Here is a 25,000-nt window from a genome sequence, read left to right as displayed (position 1 = left end):
GAACATTGACTTAGAATTTTGAAATAAATATGCGATTGGAATGTTCTTAACGGAACATTCTAACGCTGATGTAACACTCACAACTGGCAGCTGAAAGCAGTGGGTTTGTGGAACACTGACGTAGAATTTTGGAAGACATTCCAAACAGCCCACTCTTCATGTAAAAAAAAAAAAAAAAAGGGGGTTAAACAGGAGGCTGCTGTTTACACGGCGGATTTAACCCCGGGGCGGCCGCCGCTGGTCACCCTGCCTCCCGGTGTAGGCTTACAGGCGCGGGCAGCGCTGTGACGAGCTGTAACCCGATACAGCCGGGCGTTAATGGACCTCACGCCAGACCCCGCCACCCCGCGCTCTGGTTGGCCGGGCCTCCAGTCGTACGGCGTGGGCCGATGGGGGGGCGCGTGTAAAACTATCCCCGAAGATGTGGGGCAGTGACCCCCCCCCCCCCCCTCCCTGTGTGCTCTTCCCTCCTCACTGCCTTTTCAGGCCAGGTGCATATTATCTGCAATATGGCCGGGTGATTAAATTTTTAAGGAAGCCAGGGCGGTAACAGATGCTCGTTTGGTGCATTTGCATCAAGCGCTGGCGGGCCTTCAGGAAACGAGAGGAGCGTGTCGACTGCGCCGCTCCCCTCCCTGGTGGGGTTTTGTGACTGGCCTTCCCAGGCTGTAACTCAGACTATCCAAAAAAAAATATATATATAAAAAACTAAAATGAGCTTGTTATCTTTTTATGACACTGGCAAATCGAACCGGCCTCACACCGCAGAAACGCCATTTGAGAATCACTACGAAATCTCTTTTACAAGGGGAGACTGGACAAGTGCGCGTGTTTCCGGATAGACGTCTGCACTCTGGGACACTGTATGGAGACCAGTCCTGTGCTGTTGACTCCTGAGCAGAGCGCACAGGAGCCAGGTGAACCAGAGCGGCTGCTATCCATAGCGCTCGCCATTAGCATTCAGCTCCATCACGCTCCCTCTATTTTTAGGCCTCCTGCAGTTCGGTTGTCCCACGGCGCTACGACAGTGGACATTGGACAGAAGCACGTTCTGTTCTGTTGCACTGCATTGCATTACATTGCATCGCATGCATTCGGTGCTTATCCCAAGCGCCGTGCAATTAATGCACACCTAAGGCCATTAGAACAGTTATAGGTAGGTCAGATAAGGTCCTTCTCATTAAGTATCAGGTATCTATAGCCATGGACATAGTCGAGTTCATATTGTAAGCATTGGCTCAGGTATCCATGGCTATGGACATTAAGTCTAGTTTATACTTACCTTGGGCTATGCTGTGTCATAACTAGAAGTGAGGCGTGATTGCAGGAAATATGTCGAAGAGCTACAATATTGCCTGCGTTAGGGTGGCCTTTACTGGGCTGACCTAGGTGGGAGTCCCCCAGGTGGGCCGGGTGCTAAGCCGTTAGCCTGGGCGTTAGCAGGGTCGTCTCTGAGGGACAGCAGGGCACAGGGCTCCTGCTCTCCTACGCGCGTAGCATGGCCTCATAAGCAGCTCACCACGACTCATCCGCTCGCCACTCTGACCTGACCTGTTCTCACCCCCTATTCTCACCCCCTGTCTCACCCCCTGTCTCACCCCCTGTCTCACCCCCTGTCTCACCCCCTGTCTCACCCCCTGTCTCACCCCCTGTCTCACCCCCTGTCTCACCCCCGGGAGGTTTTCACGCCAGCACGCGGTGGCTATCTGGCTTCCTGTGTCCGCGCTCCCCTGATGAATCATTTGCGCCGATGTCACGCGTGTTTACACGGGACCGCCCCGCCGCTTGCGGAGGTGATGAACTGTGGGCCCATGCGCGGGCAATGAATGAAAACAAAAAGACCTCTGTTCAGCTTCCACTTTATTTGTCCCACGTGTGGGCAATTACTGCTGCGGTGATGTCTGAGAGAACGCTGGAGAAAAAGCAACACTTGACGAGCACTTTTCAGGAATGGTGTCAATATAAATGCCACTGTTTACTTTAGAACGCCTTTCAACAATACAGTGTTGCTACGAGCGTATACCGTTACCCCAATCCCTACTACACAGCCTCATCAATCACGTTGCCCTAATCATCGTCGTTGTTGTCATTATCCTATGACTGCCAATTTTGAGCGCTTCATTTTGTCGTTTTTTTCTTTTTCAGTAAACACAGTAAAATAGGAGAAAGTTGAGCCGCCCTGTGGGGCTTGTTTACGGCCGGTGGTTGTGGGCGGTGCCTCCTCTGTCTGCCTCCCATTCAGACGCAGCGTTGCCGTGGCGCTGTCGGGGGGCTATACCACCGCTGGGCAGTGGTACACAGACTGAGGAGCGTTGGCCGTCTGTTCTGCTGCATGGGGGGGGGAGGGTTTCAGAAACTTTTTAGCTCTGTGGAGAAGGTTAGAAGATGACCGTTGCTGCTCTCTGGTGCTGTCTCAGGCGTGGGTGTAGAAAGGCGTTCCCCTGCACTGCACTTTGGAGCAGAAAAGCAGCTGGGGGTTTTGTGAAAAGGCCAAGCTCAGAACTTTTAAACACCCTTAGTCCAGTTAATGTGCGGGCTGTGTCTGTGTGACTAGTCACGCGCAAGCAGCATTTCAGGTTCTTTCCAGAATTTGACAACAGTGTGGTGCTCAAGCCCTCTGGCCTTTGAAGCGGACACAAGGAACAAAATGTCAATTTCTTCCTGAAAAACATTTGCAAGACAAATGTCTTAAAAATGTACATTTCAGTTTAAGTTCTGCACTGGAACCACACTTGCCTTAAAGAAAGACTGTATTTGATCGGGTTGTAGCCTGTGCCGAATCAAAAGAATGGTACTGAAGGAAGGATATTTTTTCCCAGCCTTGACAAAGTAGTTGGCAGAAGCCAGGTCTCTCCCCTGATTGGAAGTAGGTAGCAACGTACAGGAACAGAGTGACACCCCTCCACTGTTCGTTCTTTGGGGAGAACCCTACATTTAGTTCACTCTTAAAGTTGGCCAAATGTGCGATAGCGTACATTTAATTATGTGTGTACTTGTGGAATCACATGGATCTATTTTAGTCATGACATATGCTATTATACGTGCGCCTGTATAAGTGTTTTATATATTAGTAGTTTATATTGATATTGATCAGTATCTGATTAATAATGTAGCCTGCGTGTCAGCAGCCTCTGTACTGAGAGGAGGAGATTACGGGCACAGTCAGAAATAAATGCCGCGCATTTCCTGTTTTTCCACCGAGAGGATGCGGAGGCAGTCATTACTACCGTCGTTATCGGGGTGGTGTGGGGGGTGCGGGGGGGGACGGCGGTCACAGAAACGCGTCTCGCATCACGTAGCCTCTTCTATCGCGCCCCGCGTAACGCAACACGGGCTGAAATCACACTGCCGCAGATTCCGGAGCAGATGTGGTCGATGGCTTCCAGTTAAGATTGACCCCGGGCCTTTTATAGATAACTACCGTGAGTGAGTCATCTACTGAGAGCGCAGCACAACTGAGTCATGTGGCGTTTCCCCGCCACATCCTGACGGACCCCGGTGGGTCACGGTGTGCTGGGAGCTCCACCATGGCTGAAAAGGAAGAGAAAAGCCCTTTAACCCAGTTTAACAGTTGCCCAATAACGTCTCGTCTATATTTATCTGAAACCGTTTCATGTGCTGAAACCGAGCCCCGAGAAAACTGAAAATGTAAATGAACAGGAGAACACAATTCTGTCTTGGCCGCCTTGGGGGAATTTCTCGGTAGTTTTTTTTTGTGCTTTCGTTTTGAATGCGTGTGCTCCCGCTGTGCTTGGCGTGTGGATGCGTGTGCTTGGCGTGTGGATGCGTATGCTTGTCCTTTGTAAGTCTGCATCACTCTTGAGGGATGATGGGCAGACCCCGCTCTGCTCCCTCCCTCCCTCCCCCCCCCCGCTCCCACTCTCATGTGGTGCTGTGGCTGTGCGCCTCCTTCCCGGGAGGGGCTCCCTGCGGTAATGAAGGAGGTGCCAGGGGGGAGCCTCTGCTCCACTGAGGCAGTCATCCTCCACCCCACCTGTGGGCTGCCTCCGTCCGGTTAGCCACATTATCCCATTAGCTAATTAGATGCTAAGCCGTCTAATTTCGAAGCCCGTCCGGTTTCTGGGCCTGAGTACGGCTTATTGTACGCGGTGAGGGGGTGGGCGTGGGATGGGGTGCGGGGGGTGTGCGCATGTGTCCCTACATTGTACATCTGGTTCCAGTTTAAAGACGCGGTACGTGCTTTTTCCGCTCGCTCCTCTGTTGACGTCGGGTTGGGCTGTTCCGTTGCCGTGGTCTCGGAGCTGAACCCCCCCCCCCGGAGGTGAGACACTGGAGGGGAATTGACCCTTTGAGTTGTTTGTGCAGATGAACACGTTGTGCTCCATCGCTGAGGCCCGGCTGTGGGGGTGGAACGCTGAGTCTTCCTGCCCCCTGGGTCCCGTCTGCCCCTGGGACACATTAACAGGCCTGCCACCATCCTCCAGTCTCTTTCTCTACCCTAATTACTCCCCCGTGTCTGTCCTGCAATGTTTTTCTTGTGCGTCTGTCTGTGCGTGTGTGTGTGTGTGTGTGTGTGCGTGTGCGTGTGCGTGTGCGTGTGCGTGTGCGTGTGCGTGTGCGTGTGCGTGTGTGTGTGTGCGTGTGCGTGTCTGTCTGTGTGTCTGTGTCTCTCTGAAGGCACCCATTCGTGTGTCAGGTACTGAACTGCCGACAGTTTTTGTTTTGTGCCTGTGTTGTCTGTTTGCGTGTGGTTGCTGATGACCCCCTCCTCTTTGTTGTGACATGTGATCCTGGCCCTGTCGCCGCTACCTGGGAGAGGCAGGCTGAAAGCTGATTGGCCCGGCTGTCCCGGCCAGCTTTCAGCATGTGCAATTAAACCCTGACACCTGAGAGCGGTCTGTCATCAGGGATCCTCAGTGTCAGTGTCAGTGTCAGTGTCAGTGTCAGTGTCAGTGTTTGTGTCCCACTGTGGGCCCAGTTCTGCACATGCTCAGTGCCTCACAACTTGTTGTTCTCCACCTGTAAGATGAGACGCACCTATGCACGCGTGTCCCGTGATGTCACATCCACCTTTGCCAACTATACAAGGTCCTGTGTGATGGTGTGTCATACACCATCCGACCCATTGGTTTGCTGCATTTTGTAGCAGGTGGTTAGCTGTACTAGACTTTCATAGGTTTCACCCTATATAAATTGACCTATGAAGAAGAGCAGCCGATCGAAAAAAAAAAAAAAAAAGGCACATCGGGACAGGAACCGGCCTTAGTGGCTGGCACATCCCAAAATTCACCAGTCAATTTCACTGCTTTACAACAGAGAGATTTTGAGTAGAGCACAACCTTCAACTGATGGGTGGTCACCTGCCAAAGTGGCTGATAGGGCAGACAGACACAGATACAGTTTACCAGCGTTTGGCTGGTGGCTGCTGTGCATTTCCCACCCTGAGTCTGTCTAAACTTGCCATCTGGCCCTCCCTAGCAGTGCAGATTCAGTCAGGGTTGGGGGTCAGATTTAGGGACAGTACATCTGTGGACAAAGGTCTCTCTTCAGTAGATGAGCCCATATGGGCTCAGTGTCTGCTTGTAGTGATGGGGTGTGTGGTCGGACCGAGGCACCAGGAACTGTCGGTCATTGACTTGTTTGAACAAACCGCAATGCCGCGTTGGCTCAAACTTGTGATCGACTTGTTAAGGCTCCATCCATTTTGGCTCTTGTGAAGCCACAGTTTCCTATCACGCTGACAGCCCGAGGCAGAGCTGGAGTACTGCCTCCTCAATGGAGGATCTGTGAGCTGCCTCTATGAACAGCTTCATTTAAGATGAACCAAACTGGCTGCAGTGTTCCCAGTGTGCATAGCTGCTGCAGTGTTCCCATAAGACCCTCTCTGTTTTATCCATCGAGCGGCAGGCTCTTACCTTCCTGTCACAAGCAGGCAAATAAACACACAGGCACACACACACACACACGTTCACATACACACACACACACTCACGCACACAGGCACACACACACACGCTCACATACACACACACACACACACACTCACGCCCACATGCACACAGGCACACACTCAAATACACACACACACACTCACGCACACATGTACACAGGCACACACACACACGATCACATACACACACACTCACGCGCACATGCACACACACGCACACACTGCATTGTTCTCAACCAGAGAGCTCTAATCCTTTTTGTTTTTGTTTTCCATATTTTACAGTAGCTTAATTTCTGAGTAACAATGGCTTAGCAAAGTCATTATTTTTTTCTTCTCAAAAGGAAATGTCTAAAGCACTTGATTGAATTTACGGGGGGAGGTTCCAGTATATAGTAGTCCATAACCCGGTTTTTCATGAATGTCTACAGTTCTTTCAGTGGAATATTTCTCAGATGACTGAGGTTATTAGCTTTGGCTGTAAAGCCTTAGTTCCACAGAGCTAGTTCAGTGTGTTGTAATATGCCAGTCTGCTTGTGTCACATGACTGTGGTGGAGCTGTTGTGTGGTTACTCTGTACAAAGGTCACGTCTCCTGATTGGCTGAAGGATTTTGAGCAAAGACTGGGGCCAAGAAGCACGCAATTCTCTCAGAGGTAGAGGAGTAGGGGGAGGCAGCCATGAAACGCAACCCTGGAATGATGTGCATGACTGCTGTCTGAGAACTGGAAGTTCTTGGACTGTGTGAAAGTTGAAAGATCTGTTTTTCTTAACACTGTTGGAAGGAGAATAATTTGTATCACAATCCTGAAAGATTACAGAATGATGCAGTAACAGTTCTGTGTACAATTATTATTTGTTGCTTTCGGCATCCTAAAGGGTGTCGTGAAAGTGCAAATCTTAAAGTTTTGTTTTTATTCTGTCTCTTGATCATGAACTCAGTGGTCATGCATGTGTATGGGTCACGAGAATGACTCAAAATGATAAAGGCGAGGTCCCATAGCCTTTATTGCATCAGGCCAAGCTGTCCCTCTACTACCTTTGAGGCAGGCCAGTGGATTGGTGTGTTAAAGATTTAAACTGGGTGCGTTAGGCTGCTGGGAAAGTGCACGTCCCTGTTAGACTGCAGAGCTGGGAAAGTGCACGTCTCTGTTAGACTGCTGGGAAAGTGCACGTCCCCGTTAGACTGCCGGGAAAGTGCACGTCCCCGTTAGACTGCTGGGAAAGTGCACGTCCCCGTTAGACTGCCGGGAAAGTGCACGTCCCCGTTAGACTGCCGGGAAAGTGCACGTCCCCGTTAGACTGCCGGGAAAGTGCACGTCCCCGTTAGACTGCCGGGAAAGTGCACGTCCCCGTTAGACTGCCGGGAAAGTGCACGTCCCCGTTAGACTGCCGGGAAAGTGCACGTCCCCGTTAGACTGCCGGGAAAGTGCACGTCCCCATTAGACTGCTGGGAAAGTGCACGTCCCCGTTAGACTGCTGGGAAAGTGCACGTCCCCGTTAGACTGCTGGGAAAGTGCACGTCCCCGTTAGACTGCTGGGAAAGTGCACGTCCCCGTTAGACTGCTGGGAAAGTGCACGTCCCCGTTAGACTGCTGGGAAAGTGCACATCCCCGTTAGACTGCTGGGAAAGTGCACGTCCCTGTTAGACTGCAGAGCTGGGAAAGTGCACGTCCCTGTTAGACTGCTGGGAAAGTGCACGTCCCTGTTAGACTGCTGGGAAAGTGCACGTCCCTGTTAGACTGCTGGGAAAGTGCACGTCCCCGTTAGACTGCTGGGAAAGTGCACGTCCCTGTTAGACTGCTGGGAAAGTGCATGTCCCCGTTAGACTGCAGAGCTGGGAAAGTGCACGTCCCCGTTAGACTGCAAGGAAAGTGGTCTTTAATTTTACATGACAGTGCCCCCCCCCCCCAGAGACCACTATTCATGCACACTGTTTTCCTGTCTTTAGTCTGACTTTGCCTCCCCCTCAGCCCCCTCTCTCTTTCAAGGTTCAAAGAGGCATGAGTCCCTCGAGTGTAACCACCCCAAGCACTACTGCTCCTAGCAAGCTTGGGTTTCTACTAGCTGGAGGGCACTACAAGCTATGGCATGCACTACCTATCAGAGCCTGTTGTTACGTACCGAGTTGCGTGGAAGTTGCTCCACAAAATTAAAATGTGCCCAGCAATTTTGAAATGGTTATATACCAGGAAATTTAATTTATTTGGTTTTATTCCACCAAACATTGTTTTACTACACTAGTCCTATGTGAAGAATACAACCGAGTCAAACTGTTTATCACATTTCTGTTGGTTTAAAAATTTCAAGAGAGGATGTTTGTTCGCGGTTATGAGTTTCTCTTTCTTAGAAAAACTTTATGATTGATATCAGCGCTGCAGAGTCCAACGGCCTTCCGATAAGAACGTTATTTTAAGAGCCGTCTTTACGATGAGATATCGAGCCGCTCCTCGGGCGCACGCGGGGCGTCTTATCTGAGCCGGTCGGCTTTTTCCGACGTTCCTCTATCTCGCGGCGCGATTTCGTATTAAATCTAATCCGACGTTTTAACCGTCCGGATCTTCTCCAGAAGCGGGCCTCCTCCGTGTTTTTCGCGCCGAAGCGCAGATGGTCCTCATCTTCCCGTCTCCAGAGCCCGGTCGGGCCGGCGTTGCGCAACCGCGGGGCGCAGATGTCGGCGCGTGGCCGGCGGTATCGCGCGCGCCGCTGGGATCCATGCGCTCTGGGGGCCGGCTGCAGTCGGCCACCCGGGGTTATAATAGAGTATGGATCCGGGGTGCTCAGGCGGTCATTGACCCCGTGGGCCAGGCCCAATCGCCGCGCAGCCTCTGTGATAGCGATGCTGTCTCGGGCTTGTTTCAGCCGCACTGCAGAACAACTGAAAAAATAAGTCTTTATCTCACCGAGTGTTTCGGCTTCAATTATTGCTTTCATTACTTTTTGTGTGAAATGACATAATAATGCCAATGGAATGAGCCAATTTGACTAAATCTGAGATTTGCCAATGGGTTAAGAAAATTTCACTTGTCAAGCAAAACAGTAACTTAAAACAAGCGAATATTTTCTGCTTGAAAGAGTGTGGAGGGGGAGCTTTCTTTGTTTGGAAGAAATAAAAGTCTCATTTCTGGACTGTAAATCTTGCGACGGCAGTGTGCGGTTTCTCCGCACGGTGCGTTGCGAGAGAGCCTGGCCTCCCGTAATCCCCTCTCTCCCCTCTCCCCTCTCCCTGCCCTCGTGCCCCCCTCTGAGGTGTTGGGCTGTTACTTCCCTGCTGCTCTGTCAGCCGGGGCTCCGGTGTTTACGCCGGGGGCCCTGGGCCGCGGTGTGAGGTTACCGGCCGGGTCCGTGGCGTTGGGCCTGGAGTGGAAGGACGTTGCGTCACGTCGTCGTGCCGGAGTTCAGCGGCCGCCCGGTCTTTTCCACGTGGGCGGCTCGTTCCCGTGGCGGGCGTTCCGGATTAAAGCGCCGGCAGAGGCCCTTCCCCAGTGTTCCTGTGTATTTGGAAAGCCCTTGTGTTGAAATTCGGGACGGATTGTCCATTCATCTGCAGGGCTGAATTATTGTGAAACCGTGCTTTGTGTGTTGAGTGTTTAAGACTTTGTTTGTGGTTTGTCTTGTACCGCATAGTATGGTGTGCTGTTACGTGTGTCTGTGTGTCTGTGTGTCTGTATGTCTGTATGTCTGTATGTCTGTATGTGTGTATGTGTGTATGTGTGTATGTGTGTCTGTATGTGTGTCCGTGTGTCCGTGTGTCCGTGTGTCCGTGTGCCCGTGTGCCCGTGTGCCCGTGTGCCCGTGTGCCCGTGTGCCCGTGTGCCCGTGTGCCCGTGTGCCCGTGTGTCCGTGTGCCCGTGTGCCCGTGTGCCCGTGTGCCCGTGTGCCCGTGTGCCCGTGTTCACATGCGGAGGCAGCTTTTATGTGAGGACATTGAGCTGCAGCAGCACAGCCCATAGGGCTGGTGTAAAGGCTGTACAGTACATTGGGGCTGCAGGCTATAGACGGTGGGGGCCGGTGTAAAGGCTGTACAGTACATTGGGGCTGCAGGCTATAGACGGTGGGGGCCGGTGTAAAGGCTGTACAGTACATTGGGGCTGCAGGCTATAGACGGTGGGGGCCGGTGTAAAGGCTGTACAGTACATTGGGGCTGCAGGCTATAGACGGTGGGGGCCGGTGTAAAAATAAGCCCCACAGACCTCATACGGGGCCTCTCCTCTTACACTGGGATGGGCAGAGTGTCTTCAGGGGCCCGGGGGGGCTACCGTCACCACTGCCCGCAGCGCATCATCCCGGCTGGCCCACGCCGGCCCCGGGGCCCAGCGGACTCGGGTTTCCTGCGCTCCGGCAGAACCAGACGCACGGCGCTGCGCTGCAGAGCCTGGGGCAGTTCGGTCGCTGCCCTGCAGGGGGTGCTACACGGGTCCAGGGGAAGCGCTGCTCCTGTGCGGCGCTCCTGAGTTTACACGGGACGCTGAGGCGATACTGAACGCTGTCACAGGAAGCTTACCCAGTTTCGTGTTCCTTTCTGTCAGGTTTTACCACGATTTTCAAGCGGGGACCTTGCGCTGTGTGCACATTTCCTCTGGATTTGCAGGTGTATGCAAAGAGGTGGTTACAGCTGGGCTCTTGCGGTCTCTCTCTTTCTCTCTTTCTCTCTCTCTCTCTCTCTCTCTCTCCTCCCCCCCCCCCCCCCCCGACACTTATATCTGTCTGTCTCTTACTGAGGGGAAACACAGCCATTTCATTAAACTTGGATCCTTTATTTCAGTTTTCAGATATTCACGATCAGTTATTGAATTCATAGTGAGTAAGTGGAGGTCATGGATAGTTCATATAGCCACAGTCCTGGTTCATTGAGGAGCTGTGGATGCGTGCGTGCGCGCGCGTGTGTGTGTTTTGTGTGTGCGTGTGTGTTCGTTCGTTACATGGTCACACTCACACACACGGCTCTGCCGTCACTTTTCCCAAAAACGCCACTCTTAAACTATTCCTGTTGTGCGAGGGGATCGAATGTCTCTGTTTTTCACGGATGTAATCCGAGTTGTTTTTGTTCAGTGAAGTGGAGGCGGGTGGGAGGCGGGTTCTTGTCTATTGTTTTGGAACTTGCAACTGCCCCGGACACGTGGCTTATCTGCTAAAGTAGCTTATACGATGCAGATGATTATGAAGCAAGCCCGTGTTAATCGTGACCTAGACATTGGTTGGATTACAGTAAAAGCCTGACCCGCCCGGTAATCGCATGTTACAAACCTGGTACAGACTATTACCCCCACAAGAAACACACCCACCCTCAAGAACTTTATATTTTTACTGTTGTTTCTCCTGGACTTTGGGATTGAGTTGTGAAAGACCGTCGCGGGGGGGGGTGTTGTTTTTCGTAGCCCGTCACGTCGATGGTGGATTATTGCCGGCTGAGTGTCTTGCTGTTCTCCACTTCCCCACCTCAAGGAAGTCTTTCCTTTTTGTACATTTTTTTCTTATCAGAAAGTCACAGGAGACGGGTTTAAATTTCACAAGCTGTCAGAGTGGGGAACGAAGTAATTGCATTTTGGGTGCCGGAGGTTTGTCGTCCGATGGCAACGCACAGGCGGATACGACTCCGGTCTTCTGCTTTTTGTCTTCAGTCTAGATTCTCCAGCCGTTTTGCTGCCCTTGCAATTTTAAGATCTATCATTGCACAACATGATTAATATTTTAATCAGTCGCCCCAACAGTCAAATAAAATTAGCATTTGTGGCGGTACCGTAGCTTTGCACACAAAGGCGGTTTCTATAAACCCGGTGGTCAGAGGTTCTTATCCTAAAAGTGCCTGCGCTAGAAGATGGTCTATAAGCCAGGAGGCGTGTTCATTAACAGCTGCTTAATTACGGAGTTTAACCCTTTTAACCCTAGAATGTTTTTATTCTAGAACTACATTGCTTTCAATTACCGGTAGTGAGTGTTTAGGCCTGTCCACACCAAGAAGATAACCATAAAAATATATGGTTTTAAAAAATGGATGGCGGAGTCCACACCACAGCTGTAACGACCGTGACGAACGATATCGTTGGGATCACTTTCAGAGCGATTGTTTTTTCCCCAGCTGCATGAATGATAGAAAACCTGACATCCAATCACAATCCATCTGAATTTACAGGGCGTCACACACAAAATGACTTGCATAGTTGTCTTTATAATCACTGTTTATAGTTCCAGTTCTTGGTGTGGAGGGGGCCTTTACATCCGCGCATGCAGTTAAGAGCACTCCGGTGGCGTGTTTGAGATCTGACACCCTGAGGGGTTGATCGGAGGGGCGGAGGGTCACCCTGGGGGTGCGCTGACAGCCGCTTCATTTGCACAGCGCGGTGGAGGATGCTCTCCGCCACGCTCTCCCTGTGCAGAACAGGCCGTCCCTAGCCCCAGGCCAGAACCGTTACTGGCTCAACAAGCCCGACTCGTTTTCATTTGGATTCCCCCCAATTCGCCGTTCCCAATTCCATTTAGGGCAATGGCGGGTGGTTTATTGATTTATGAAATGAATCTGTGAATAATTGAAAAAAATGAACGTTTCGCGTTTCATTAGACGTGGCCTGTTTTTCTTAAAGGTCTCGTTTATTTTTAGTTATTTTTAATTTCTTGTCCTCCGGTGGCACGTGCGCTCCGTTTCAGATGTTGCTACGGGGCGCACGCAGATCTGGCGTGTAATTCAATATGAAAAGGTTGATTCCTGTTCCGTGTGTGCGTGAGAGTGTGTGTGCGTGCGTGAGGGTGTGTGTGTGTGTGTGTGCGGGGCCGTGTGTTTGCTTGGATGCATTTTGCAAGAGTGACGGTTAGGCTAAACATGAATACACGTTACATATGTGTGTACATGCATGTTCTTTTGTGTGCTTGTATCTCTGTGATTCTGGCATTGTGTGTGTGTGTGTGTGTGTGTCTGTCCTTGAGTGTCTGTGTGTGAGTGCATGCGTGCATGTGCGTTTCTGTGAGTGTGTGTATTTGTTTGAGTGAGTGTGTGTGTGAGTGCGTGTCTATCTGCCGTGAGTGTGTGTGTGTGTGTGTTTCTCTGTTGGTGAGCGTGTCTGTGAGTGCGTGTCTGTGTCGTGAGTGAGTGTGTGTGTGAGTGCGTGTCTGTGTCGTGAGTGTGTGTGTGTGTGAGTGTGTGTCTGTGTCGTGAGTGTGTGAGTGCGTGTCTGTGTCGTGAGTGTGTGTGTGTGTGTGAGTGTGTGTCTGTGTCGTGAGTGTGTGTGTGTGTGTGTGAGTGTGTGTCTGTGTCGTGAGTGTGTGTGTGAGTGTGTGTCTGTGTCGTGAGTGTGTGTGTGTGTGTGTGAGTGTGTGTCTGTGTCGTGAGTGTGTGTGTGAGTGTGTGTCTGTGTCGTGAGTGTGTGTGTGAGTGCGTGTCTGTGTCGTGAGTGTGTGTGTGTGTGTGAGTGTGTGTCTGTGTCGTGAGTGTGTGTGTGTGTGTGAGTGCGCGTCTGTGTCGTGAGTGTGTGTGTGAGTGCGCGTCTGTGTCGTGAGTGTGTGTGTGAGTGCGCGTCTGTGTCGTGAGTGTGTGTGTGAGTGTGAGCGTGTCTGTGAGTGAGTGTGTGTGTGCGTGTCTGTGTCGTGAGTGAGTGTGTGCGCTGCATGCTGAATTGAACAGGGCTCTCCCAGGCTGTATAATGGAGCTCAGGCCCTGTCTGCAGGATGTTCTGTGAGAGGCTCAGAGGCTCAGGGGCTCATTATTAAAGCTGTTCTGTGTGAGAAGCGTACGTGCTGTAAGTCTGAGCACTGGCACAATTATCAATACAGCGCTATCTGAGACGCACGTTACTGCCCCCTGTCCTAGTGCCCCACCCTGCCCCTCACACTGCCCCCGTGCTGCCTGGGGTATAAATAGCTGTCCCAGGACACTGATGACTGATGGCTTTTTAAGGAGTGCACAGAGCCCTCTCCCAACGCCATGCGCTTTAGAGGGCACAAGCCTGGCAGCGGAGAGACCTACAGACACACATGCCCCCTACAGACACACACGCCCCCTACAGACACACCCCCCCCACAGAGACACACGCCCCCTACTGACATGCCCCCTACAGAGACACACGCCCCCTACAGACACACACGCCCCCTACAGACACACACGCCCCCAACAGAGACACACGCCCCCTACAGACACACATACCCTCTACAGAGACACACGCCCCCTACAGACACACATACCCTCTACAGAGACACACGCCCCCTACAGACACACATACCCTCTACAGAGACACACGCCCCCTACAGAGACATGCCCCCTACAGAGACACACGCCCCCTACAGAGACACGCCCCCTACAGAGACACACGCCCCCTACAGACACACGCCCCCTACAAAGACACACACCCCCTACAGACACATGCCCCCTACAAAGACACACACCCCCTACAGACGCACACACCCCCTACAGAGACACACGCCCCCTACAGACACACCCCCCCCACAGAGACACACGCCCCCTACAAAGACACACACCCCCTACAGACGCACACGCCCCCTACAGAGACACACGCCCCCTTCAGACACACATGCCCCCTTCAGACACACACACCCCCTACAGAGTCACACACCCTATACAGAGTCACACACATGCCCTCTTCTGCCAGACACACACCCCCTACCTACAGGCACACACACATGTCCTCTACACAAACGCACGCTCCCACAGTTGCTGTCAGCCCAGGGGGTCCAGGGATTTGTCCAGCCTGACCTCCCCACTTGAAGTGCTTTGTCCTGGGGCTTGTGTGACTGTACCCAGCATGCTCCAGGGCCTCCAGGGCGCTGAATTTCACTGCCCCCCCCCCCCCCCCCCCCCTCCCCTCCAGCCTCCCTCTCTCGGTTCAGATAACACAATAACACTCTTCTCAACAACAGCAATGAAATGTCTCTCCCTCTCTCTGGACCTGGCAGGTTATCTCCGTGTCTGTAGTGCCTGATCCTGACTCATTCTGACACCTCTCAGTGAGTTCAGCAACTTCACAGAGTAACTGACTCCAGAGGGCTCATTCTGCAGCGGGCGGCTGGAGAGGGATGGAGAGAGAGAGGGAGAGAGAGGGAGGGAGAGACTGATGGCAAGCTTGGTAGAGAGCGGGAGCAGTTCATAAATACTTGAAGACTCCGAGCAACATTGTATAGTCCTGCTTGTGTATAATTCAGGAAGTGTTGACTGGGTCTGCTTGGCCTGACACATCTCCTGTACGTATCGGTGCGTTACGGCAGCAGCAGGTTGAAGTGACTCGGGTCGGGGCTCCTCTCGAACACCCTGAGACGTATCCACGGGCAGGCCTTCACACACACACACACACACACACACACACACCGCGCTGGCACAACACACTCCGCGTGATCTCACTGTCGGCCCTGGGAACTGGGTTAGATCCTCATGAATTATGAATCCAGCTCGCTCTGTTGTTCGCAGTCACCCGCGGAGCTCCTCGAGAGGGTTGCGGAGTGACAGATCCGCCGGCTAACGAGCTAACGTGCTAACTGACAGCGACCCGCTGGGTACCTGTGTCTGCTGCTCCCCTGCGCCCAGCAGATAAAAACTCTGAGGAGATAAGAATTACAGCACTCAGCAACACTAATAATTACACTACACTGCAAAAAACTACAGTCTTAACAAGCATTTTAGTCTTGTCATAAGACTTGTCATAAGATTGTTTGTTTTTCGCTCAAGCAGAAAATATTTGTTTTAAGTTACTGCTAGACAAGTTCAATTTTCATGCCCCATTGGCAAATCTTGAAAACTGTCTTCCCTCATTGGCAATTTTTGTTGTCTAATTTAGCACTTTTTCAGTGTAAAGATAAAAGGGTTGTGGTAGTAAGTATAGTGATGAAAGTACATCAGTCTTCTCGCGTGCGGTGGGCGATCAGGCCTTTGAGCAGCCTGTGAGACTGTCGCAGTGGTGCTGCTCAGGCCTGATGTCGTGGTGTTTTCTCTCGGGCGGTTCTCGGGTTGTTGTGTTTCCGTGCGGAGGGTAAAAGCTGACTCCGCTCTCGTTGCTCCCCGTCGCCGTGGTGCCCTTTTGGAATCCGCTGCCGGCGGAGAAACCCCTCTCCGGTCCGAGCGGGCCTATTTTGGGAAATCGCTGGAGTGCTGATGGGTCAGCTCCTCGCTCCTCGCTAGGCGCCGACGTGGGGGGCAGGGGGCGTCTGTCTGGGAGTGACCGTGTTCGGGGTGCGTTCGGCCTGTGTTCCACGTGTGGTCGGCTACACGCGGTCGGATGACGGGGTAAGTGGTGCTATAGTTGGTAACATGGCCCCCCCCCCGCCCCCGTTTCAAATTAAGACCCCCTCCCTCGCAGCCTGCGGTGAGGTCACTCTCAGCTGTGCGTCAGAGCCCCTGTTCCCACGGTTACCTGCGTATACCACCCTGCGCTCACATGGGAGCGGAGAATTGCACATGCTAATGCCGCGTCAACACTGATTACGCTGAGACCGCGAGAGCTGAGCCTCCTGCCTAAAGCCTGTTAGCGACTCTCACTGCATACTCCTCACTCTCCCTTTCAGTGCATACCGAGCGCTAACCCTCTCAGTGCATACTGAGCACTAACCCTCTCACTGTGTACTGCACACTCACCCTCTCAGTGCATACTGCACACTCACCCTCTCAGTGCATACTGCACACTCACCCTCTCAGTGCATACTGCACACTCACCCTCTCAGTGCATACTGCACACTCGCCCTCTTCTAACCTCTCTCTCCTAAAGCGTGTGGACATTGTCACGCAGCTCCCGTACCCCAGTCCCTGTCCCTCCCTGGCGTGCGGGGCTCAGTGGGGGTTTTACCTGGTGTCCATTGGCTGTAAACGCACCGTAACGCGGCCGGTTGTGCTACTTTTCAACCTGCCTGCTCTATTTATGCAGAGCAGACCTTCAGAGTACAGGCTGTACCTGCCAGCTCATGCGCTGCTATTAACTTCAGTGCTACTGGAGGATGGGGAGCAAGGGCTGCAGGGCTGGAGGGTTCTGTCTGTACCTCTGGCACAGTGAGAGTGTGTGTGAGTGTGTGAGTGTGTGAGTGTGTGAGTGTGTGAGTGTGTGAGTGTGTGAGTGTGAGTGTGTGCTCGCTTGAGCGTGCGAGAGAGAGAGGCCGTAAATGAGGGCAATTGGGGGGTATCAGGGTTGATGGATGACTCTGCATTACATATCCTCCCTCTCAGCACATTAATCTGCAGGGCCCTCCCCCTGTTACGGTTATTATTATTATAATTGTGTTCTGTATGTGTGTGTGATAAATAAGAGATAGTGGCCTGTCTGTGCTGAGGCTGCTTCTGAAACGCTCACACTGGCTGGAAAAGACCCGGAGCGCAGCTATTCAGAGCAAAAACCACATTAATTAGCCTGCAGTGGGCAGATATCTGCCTTCCCCAGCACCCCACTGCTGTGAGTGTGTGTATTTTTCAGTGTCGTGCAACGCCCGGTGTTTCACAGCGTCAGCACGCCCGTGCTCGGGTCCTGACGTCGGTCTTCCTGACCTTGTGTCGGCAGGAAATCCCAGAGCTCATGGAGCAGAGGGGTTCGGAGGAGAAGGAGAAGGAGAAGGAGCGGGAGGAAGAGGAGGAGAAGAGCTCGGACGAAGGCTTCATGGGCATGACGCCGCTCCTTCAGGCCCACCACGCCATGGAGAGGATGGAGGAGTTTGTGCACAAGGTGAGCCCCCCCCCCCCCCCTCCACCGGCCCACAATGCAGCGGTCTCCGGCGTCAGAGGACCCAGTGGACAGAGGAACCTTTGGCACACTTTCGGCTCTTTGGCGCGTGACCGCAGCTGTGCCGTTGTTTTTCATAATGGCCTTTGTTCAGACATTGTTTGGTTTCTTTTCTTTTTTTAACAAGTTGTTGGTGGTTCCCTTATCTCAGAACCCCTCTCCAAAGCAGAAATATTAATGTTTCCTCACTTCCTTTATTTGAAGTGCCACTTCTCTGTTGGCGCTGGTTGTGATATGTGAGAGTGAGTGAGAGAGTCAGTGGCAGTGCGGGTTGTTTCGGGCCCGGTGAAGGTGGCAGAAATCCGTCCCTTCCTCTGGCAAAACCAGCCTGCAGACCACAGCCTCTAAAGCTGGGTCCTCATTGGATCAGAGTTCTGCTCTTCACTGATAAACCGCCCAATCCCGGCACAGCCTCAGGCTGGCCTTTCACTCATTAATGTCCCGGGCCCAGATTTTACTGCCGTTTCATTTTAGTGTCTTCAAACGCGCTGCACGGCTTTTTCAGTTTGGCTCAGTTAATTTTTATCGGACAGCTTGCGTGTACAAAATAAAGACCAGAAAGACGCGTTTGTCGACTTTGCCGGCCTTCAGAGAAGGTTCGGTCGCGTCTCCGTTCCGCTCTTCTCCGCACTTTTAACACGGTTCATGTCCTCAAACAACACTTCATCCGCCAGCACGTTTCATACACGCCGTGCGGTTCTCAACGAAGCCCAGCTCTTAGCTTTGACTTCACGGAAAGCACCGCGCCTGGGTCGCACGCGTAATTGTTTTGAGCCAACCGAGAGAACCAGGGTTTCCACATTTTATAGGTGGCAGTACGCCAGACAAGCTTGGTAAAGCCTTGAAGCACCAGATCTTACGAATAGCGAATGTGTTTACAAGTTTTCAACCACACTTGGCCCTTTTTTTTTGGCTTGCAAGCTGTTGGGTGTGTTTGCAACTTGACTGCTGCTCTGCGGACGGTATGCAGCACGTTGACATACGGCTCTGCAGATGTGATATCGTTTACCTCCTTCCAAGAACATGTCTTCTTTTCCGCCTCTGCCAGCAGTCTTTCTCTGATAGTCTTTCAGTACCCTGTAAACAGAGTCTAGTTTGTACCACTGTACTATGCTGCAGAGTATTTATTGCATACAATCATTTTCTGGCATGTTAATTTTTCATTTGCACCCTAATTGTTTCTCTCCTTTGTGTACGAGCGGAATGTGTTTTGGTTTAAGATTCATTGGCTGAGTTGTTTTGTTGTTCGGGTTATGAAGTCCAGTGTTCGCTTTAGTTAGGCTGCTAATTGCTAATTAACGCGTGCAGTTATTGCACTCGGCTGCAGAAAGGTAATAACAGAAACACAATCTGTTGTGTGGCCCCTGTTGGCCCCGTGTTTTCCGGTCTTTTCCCCCCGATCTGATAACCGAGCTTCAGAAGCACTTAGGCCTGCGGAAGTGCTTTGTTCTCACAGGGCGCTAGGTGACGTAGCCGCCAACTTAATGAAATTGCATTTTTAATTATTTAAGGGGAGCATTTTTAATTACCGTCCGCTGCCGAATGAATTGAGGCGGTGCAGGTAAAGGATCTTAATGAAGTGCGCCTCTCCCAGCCGGCCTGTAATGAATCCGTGGACCCGGGGGGGGGCGTAGCTCGTGGCGCACCCCCACCCAGTCGCGTCACGCTTTAACGCCTCCTCTCCTCCGTCCCAGATGTGGGAGGGCCGATGGCGGGTGATACCGCACGACGTCTTGCCCGATTGGCTGAAGGACAACGACTATCTGTTGCACGGCCACCGGCCGCCCATGCCCTCCTTCCGGGCGTGCTTCAAGAGCATCTTCAGAATCCACACGGAGACGGGGAACATCTGGACACATCTGCTGGGTAAGGAAGGGGCACACCGCACACTGAGGCTGGGTAAGGGAGCAGCACTCTGCACACTGAGGCTGGGTAAGGGAGCAGCTCTCCCGCACACTGAGGCTGGGTAAGGGAGCAGCTCTCCCCCATTCTGAGGCTGGGTAAGGGAGCAGCTCTCCCCCATTCTGAGGCTGGGTAAGGGAGCAGCACTGCACACTGAGGCTGGGTAAGGGAGCAGCACTGCACACTGAGGCTGGGTAAGGGAGCAGCTCTCCCCCACACTGAGGCTGGGTAAAGGAGCAGCTCTACCCCACACTGAGGCTGGGTAAGGGAGCAGCACTCTGCACACTGAGGCTGGGTAAGGGAGCAGCACTCCCCCACTCTGAGGCTGGGTAAGGGAGCAGCTCTCCCCCACTCTGAGGCTGGGTAAGGGAGCAGCTCTCCCCCACACTGAGGCTGGGTAAGGGAGCAGCTCTACCCCACACTGAGGCTGGGTAAGGGAGCTGCTCTCTGCACACTGAGGCTGGGTAAGGGAGCAGCACTCTGCACTCTGAGGCTGGGTAAGGGAGCAGCACTCTGCACACTGAGGCTGGGTAAGGGAGCAGCTCTACCCCACTCTGAGGCTGGGTAAGGGAGCAGCTCTCCCCCACACTGAGGCTGGGTAAGGGAGCAGCACTCTGCACACTGAGGCTGGGTACGGGAGCAGCACTCTGCACACTGAGGCTGGGTAAGGGGTGAGCGTGTGGGGTAAGGGGTGAGCGTGCGGGGCAGGGCGGCAGGTTAAACGTCCACACAAGGTTAAACGGCGCGCTAATGAAACCGAATTGCATAATACATGGCAACCTCTGTATCGTAAACCTGTGTGGATTTTTATCGGTCTTGGCAGCCGCGCCGTCCTCCCCTACAGTGCGTTTGCCGGCCTGTATGAAAGCCGGCTTCCGTATCAGCGCTAGATCTGTAATGATTGATAATGCCGTTAATGCTTTACTAAGTGGGTCATATTTTAGCATTACCAACCGGACCGGCCGTGAGTGCAGTGGCCCCGCTCTTATTGTGAAAGATTGTCTCCCGTTTAGTTTTCTTCTTTCTTTCTTTTTAAAAAAAAATAAAAGCCCACAGGATGTTGCCGGCTGCTCATTGCCTGTTGTGCCTCTAAAGATTTTGGAAGCCAGTGTGGGTGAATACAGATATTAAAATCTGTTGTTAGGCTGTCCAGCGCTAATTACGGGTGATTGAGTTAACCGTCTCCGCAACATTGCGCTGGTGTGTTGTGACATTTCGAGAAGCCAGCGGTGCGGACTAACCTCGTTGGGAATGTCGAGCTCCGCCCGTCAAAACTACTCCTGCTGCTCCCATTGCAATAAAGGGCTTAAATGTGTCATAACATTAATTAACCAATCGTTAGCCTCTTTGCTACACAGTCACGCTCACAGACATGTGCACACACTCACACACAGCCACAGGCTCGGTGTCTATCCATTAGAGGTCAGTCATCGTTGTGCAGTACAAGTGTTCTGTAATGTAATTGCTCATTAGCAAGCGAATATTTATGCTGCAGAGGAGGCTGCGGGGCGCCTAACCTACAGCTCCTGACCCCTGTGAACACAACACAGCTCCTGACCCCTGTGAACAGCTCGCTGCTTTTGAGACTGAGCTGTTAGGAGGGAGAAAGGGAGATTGAAAGAAAGAGGGGGAACTGGGTGACTGATAAAGAAAGAATGTTGAGCAGAGGGGTGAGATTCAGGTGTCGGTCTGCTGGGAACCCCACCCTCTCATTCTCTACTTTTAATGTTGATGTGTTTGGTGCTCATTCTGGGAGTTGTAGTTCCTTTGTACACAGTCTCCAATCTTAGCATATGTATGATTAATTGTGGTCATTTCAGGGCCGATCGTATCACACCGTGCTGCAAGGGGAAACCAGTTCTGACCGGCAGATTGTACGCATGAACTGTTTGATGCTGCCCCCTAGTGTTCAGCCTGTAGCCTACTGTAAATTCCTCTTACAAACTGATTCTACACCCTTAATAACATCATAACATTGAAAAAATGTTTGATCATCATTATTTGGATGCAGGTTGCATTCTTCTGATATCAGAATGTGTAATTCAAGGGCTGGGCTATTGGAACTCACAGAAGGGACTTTCTGGAGTTGTTTTGCTGGTGCCTTTTGCGCTGTGACCACGTTTTTATGATGTTAGATTAGATTAAATTTGATTAGATTAGGAAAAACTGTTGATTTGTATTTGGGTTTATGTGGCTTACGTGACACGTTTTGCACATAAAACACACAGGACATGCACTCATAGATGCTCGTAAAAGATCGTGAGCAGTGATATGTGAATATTGTGCGGTGCAGTGGCTTTGCTGAACACGCTGTACCAGTTCACTCATCAGATACCAGCTTGCCTCCCTGACTGGAGATAAAACTGAGAGATTTAATGAGCTTTCCCTTTGCAATATCTACACACGAACATAACCACGGGGCATTCGAGAAAGTATCGCACATTATTGTCAAATGAAAGTTATGTATCCTTTTATTAAACTGGCCGCTTCGAATAGCTTGCAGTCACATGTGTGTTGCAATGTATTTAGTGCGTTGTAATTTGTCGTTTCATATAGGCCATCAGGCGTATTTATGCTTCTCAGTTTAAGGGCTTCGTATCTAAATTAAATGCCATTTTCTGCTCCCAACCATGACAGTTTCAGTCGTTTCTATTCCTAAAATTTCATAACGTGATGTTGATGAATGGACTGGTAAAAACACAAGGCCTCTGTGTTCGGCTCCACGTGGGCTGTGATATGTGGGGTTGAAGTTGTCTGAATTCAGTCAGGCGTATCATTAGACTTTGGGCTGTGCCATTGATTAAATATATTGATTGACGTATCGACCGAACCCTCCTGAATGACCATTATCTTAGACATCACTGACTACACAAGGACAAGGACTATTCTCCTACAAAAGCCTCGCTGACTATGCCTCACTGAATATTCTTCCACACAAGTCTTGATTATTGTCCTACACTAGCCTGACTGACTATTGTCCTACGCTAGCCTGACTGACTATTCTTCCACAGAAGCCCGACCATTCTTGTACGCAAGCCTGACTGACTATTCTCATACGCAAGCCTGACTGTTCTCCTACATAGCCTGACTGGCTATTCTCTTGTAAGCAGCAGTGTGTTCATTGAACAGCTACACCACGTTGGCCCCGGACATAAGAGTTTGGCACGGTTAAGATGAATCCCTCTCTCCGTCTCCCTCCCTCTCTCCTCTCCCTCCAGGCTGCCTGTTCTTCCTCTGTCTGGGGATAGTCTACATGTTCCGGCCCAACATGTCGTTCGTGGCTCCGTTCCAGGAGAAGATTGTGATCGGCATGTTCTTCCTGGGAGCCATCCTCTGCCTGTCCTTCTCCTGGCTGTTCCACACGGTGTACTGCCACTCTGAGGGCGTGTCCCGCGTCTTCTCCAAGTGAGTGCTGACCCCGTGTCCGGGGGTTACGGTTCACCGCGGTCGCGCTGAGTAGACCGCGGTATCGACCGCGCCTCTGGCCCCGTGCTCGCTTGCGTAACGGACCGGAGGCTCACCTCATGTTTATCAGTGTGCTGCATCGACATCGACCGTTATGGAGTCACAGCTCTCTGCCTACAGGTTAATGGCGAGGGCATAGCTTGTGTGATATGGGGACATGGGATGCTGTGTGTGTGTGTGTATTTGTGTCTGCATGTGTGTGTGTGTGTGTATGTGTGTGTGTGTATAGGGGCGGCCTGTATTGTGGTGGTTAAGGTACATGACTGGGACACGCAGCGTCGGTGGTTCTAATCCCGGTGTAGCCACAATAAGATCCGCCCAGCCGTTGGGCTCTTGAGCAAGGCCCTTAACCCCGCATTGCTCAAGGGGAGGATTGTCTCCTGCTTAGTCCAATCAACTGTACATCGCTCTGGATAAGAACGTCTGCTAAATGCCAATAATGTAATGTAATTTAATGTAATGTGTGTGTGTGTGTGTGTGTGTGTGTGTGTGTATACATACCTATACTGATGTATGTGTGTGTGTGTGTGTGTATACATACCTATACTGATGTGTGTGTGTGTGTGTGTGTGTGTGTGTATACACCCATACTGATGTGTGTGTGTGTGTGTGTGTGTGTGTGTGTGTGTGTGTGTGTGTGTGTATGTATACACCCATACTGATGTGTGTGTGTGTGCGCTCCTGCAGGTTGGACTACTCTGGCATTGCGTTCCTGATCATGGGCAGCTTCGTGCCCTGGCTGTACTACTCGTTCTACTGCTCGCCCCAGCCCTGCTTCATCTACCTGTTCGTGGTGTGCATCCTGGGCATCTCCGCCATCATCGTCTCACAGTGCGACTTCTTCGCCACGCCGCAGTACCGCGGAGTCAGGGCAGGTGAGGGCGTGTGTGTGTGTGTGTGTGTGTGTGCACACGCGTTCACACGTGCATGTGCTTGTAAAAGAGAGTGTGTGCATAAAAGTGTGTGTGTGTATAAAAGAGAGAGTGGGTGTGTGTATGTATATGAAAGAGAGAGAGAGTGTGTGTGTGTGTGTGTGTGTAAACCGGAGTTAGTGAGGTCTGTCACACATTGGCTGAGCCGTATTGCTGACTTCCACAGGGACACATGGCCCTGCTGTATCGCTGTTTTACCTGCAGTTTGGTTTCATTAGTATTTCAATGCGGCTGCAGTTATTGGTTTGGGGCAGGGCGGTCGGCGGGGGAGTGGGTGTTTGTGGGGGCGCTGGGTTCTCATTAGCCGAGCCCCACGGTGCACCTCGGGTCCCGCCCCCCTGCTGAGTCACCAGACAGCAGACAGGCCGCCCCCCTGCCGAGGCAGTAAATAATGCAGGCCCCGCCCCGCCCCCCTCTCCCGCCCGGTAATTGGCCGCAGACAAACGACCCGCTCTATCAATGCGTGCCCTCTTTTATAGAGGCCGTTTAGATAATCCCCCCCCAGTTCCTGCTGACATTTACAGGGCAGTTAGGGCCCCTCACCGGGCTCTGGGTCCTGCTCTCCAGCGGCCCAAGAGAGCTGGGGGCAGCCGGGGGCCCCCGGGGCCGGACCCCCGTCCTCTCTCTGTCCATCTCACTCTGTCTCTATTCTCTATCCATCTCTCTCTCTCTCTCTCTCTCTCTCTCTCTCTCTCTCTCTCTGCCCTTCTCTTCTCTCTCTATCCATCTCTCTCTCTGCCCTTCTCTTCTCTCTCTATCCATCTCTCTGTCTTTCCCCTTCTCTATCATCTCTCTCTGTCTCTATTCTCTATCCATCTCTCTCTCTCTTTGCCCTTCTCTACTCTATCCATATCTTTCCCTTTCTCCTCTCCCTGTTTTCTCTCCCTCTGTCTCTCTCCCTCTTTCTGTCTCTTTATCTCACTCTCTTTCTCTCTTTCCCTCTGTCTTTCTTGCTCACTTGCTCTCCCTCTTTCCCTCACTCTATTCTCTCCTGCTGCCTCTTTTCTCTCTCCCTCTGTATCGCTCATCTTTCTTGCTCTGTATTTCTTTCTCATCTGTTTCCCCCCTCCTCTCTCCCTCACTCCCTTTCTCATC

The 25,000-nt window shown here is 52.0% G+C and overlaps 1 protein-coding gene across 1 annotated transcript in view; it reads left to right on the top strand.

Moving 5' to 3' along the window:
* The window catches only part of adipor2 (adiponectin receptor 2), a 46,023-nt gene that overhangs the window by 14,955 nt on the left and 6,068 nt on the right, over positions 1-25,000 (top strand). Inside the window, exons 3-6 of the mRNA XM_061252493.1 lie at positions 17,388-17,549; positions 19,301-19,472; positions 22,727-22,913; positions 23,661-23,848. Coding sequence (XP_061108477.1) covers positions 17,388-17,549; positions 19,301-19,472; positions 22,727-22,913; positions 23,661-23,848 — 709 coding nt within the window. The remainder of the gene's footprint in view (positions 1-17,387; positions 17,550-19,300; positions 19,473-22,726; positions 22,914-23,660; positions 23,849-25,000) is intronic.

Source organism: Conger conger, chromosome 8, assembly GCF_963514075.1.
Source record: "Conger conger chromosome 8, fConCon1.1, whole genome shotgun sequence".
NCBI lineage: Eukaryota > Metazoa > Chordata > Actinopteri > Anguilliformes > Congridae > Conger > Conger conger.
Note: the sequence above shows the minus strand (reverse complement) of the source record. Positions and strands in the feature narration are given on the sequence as shown.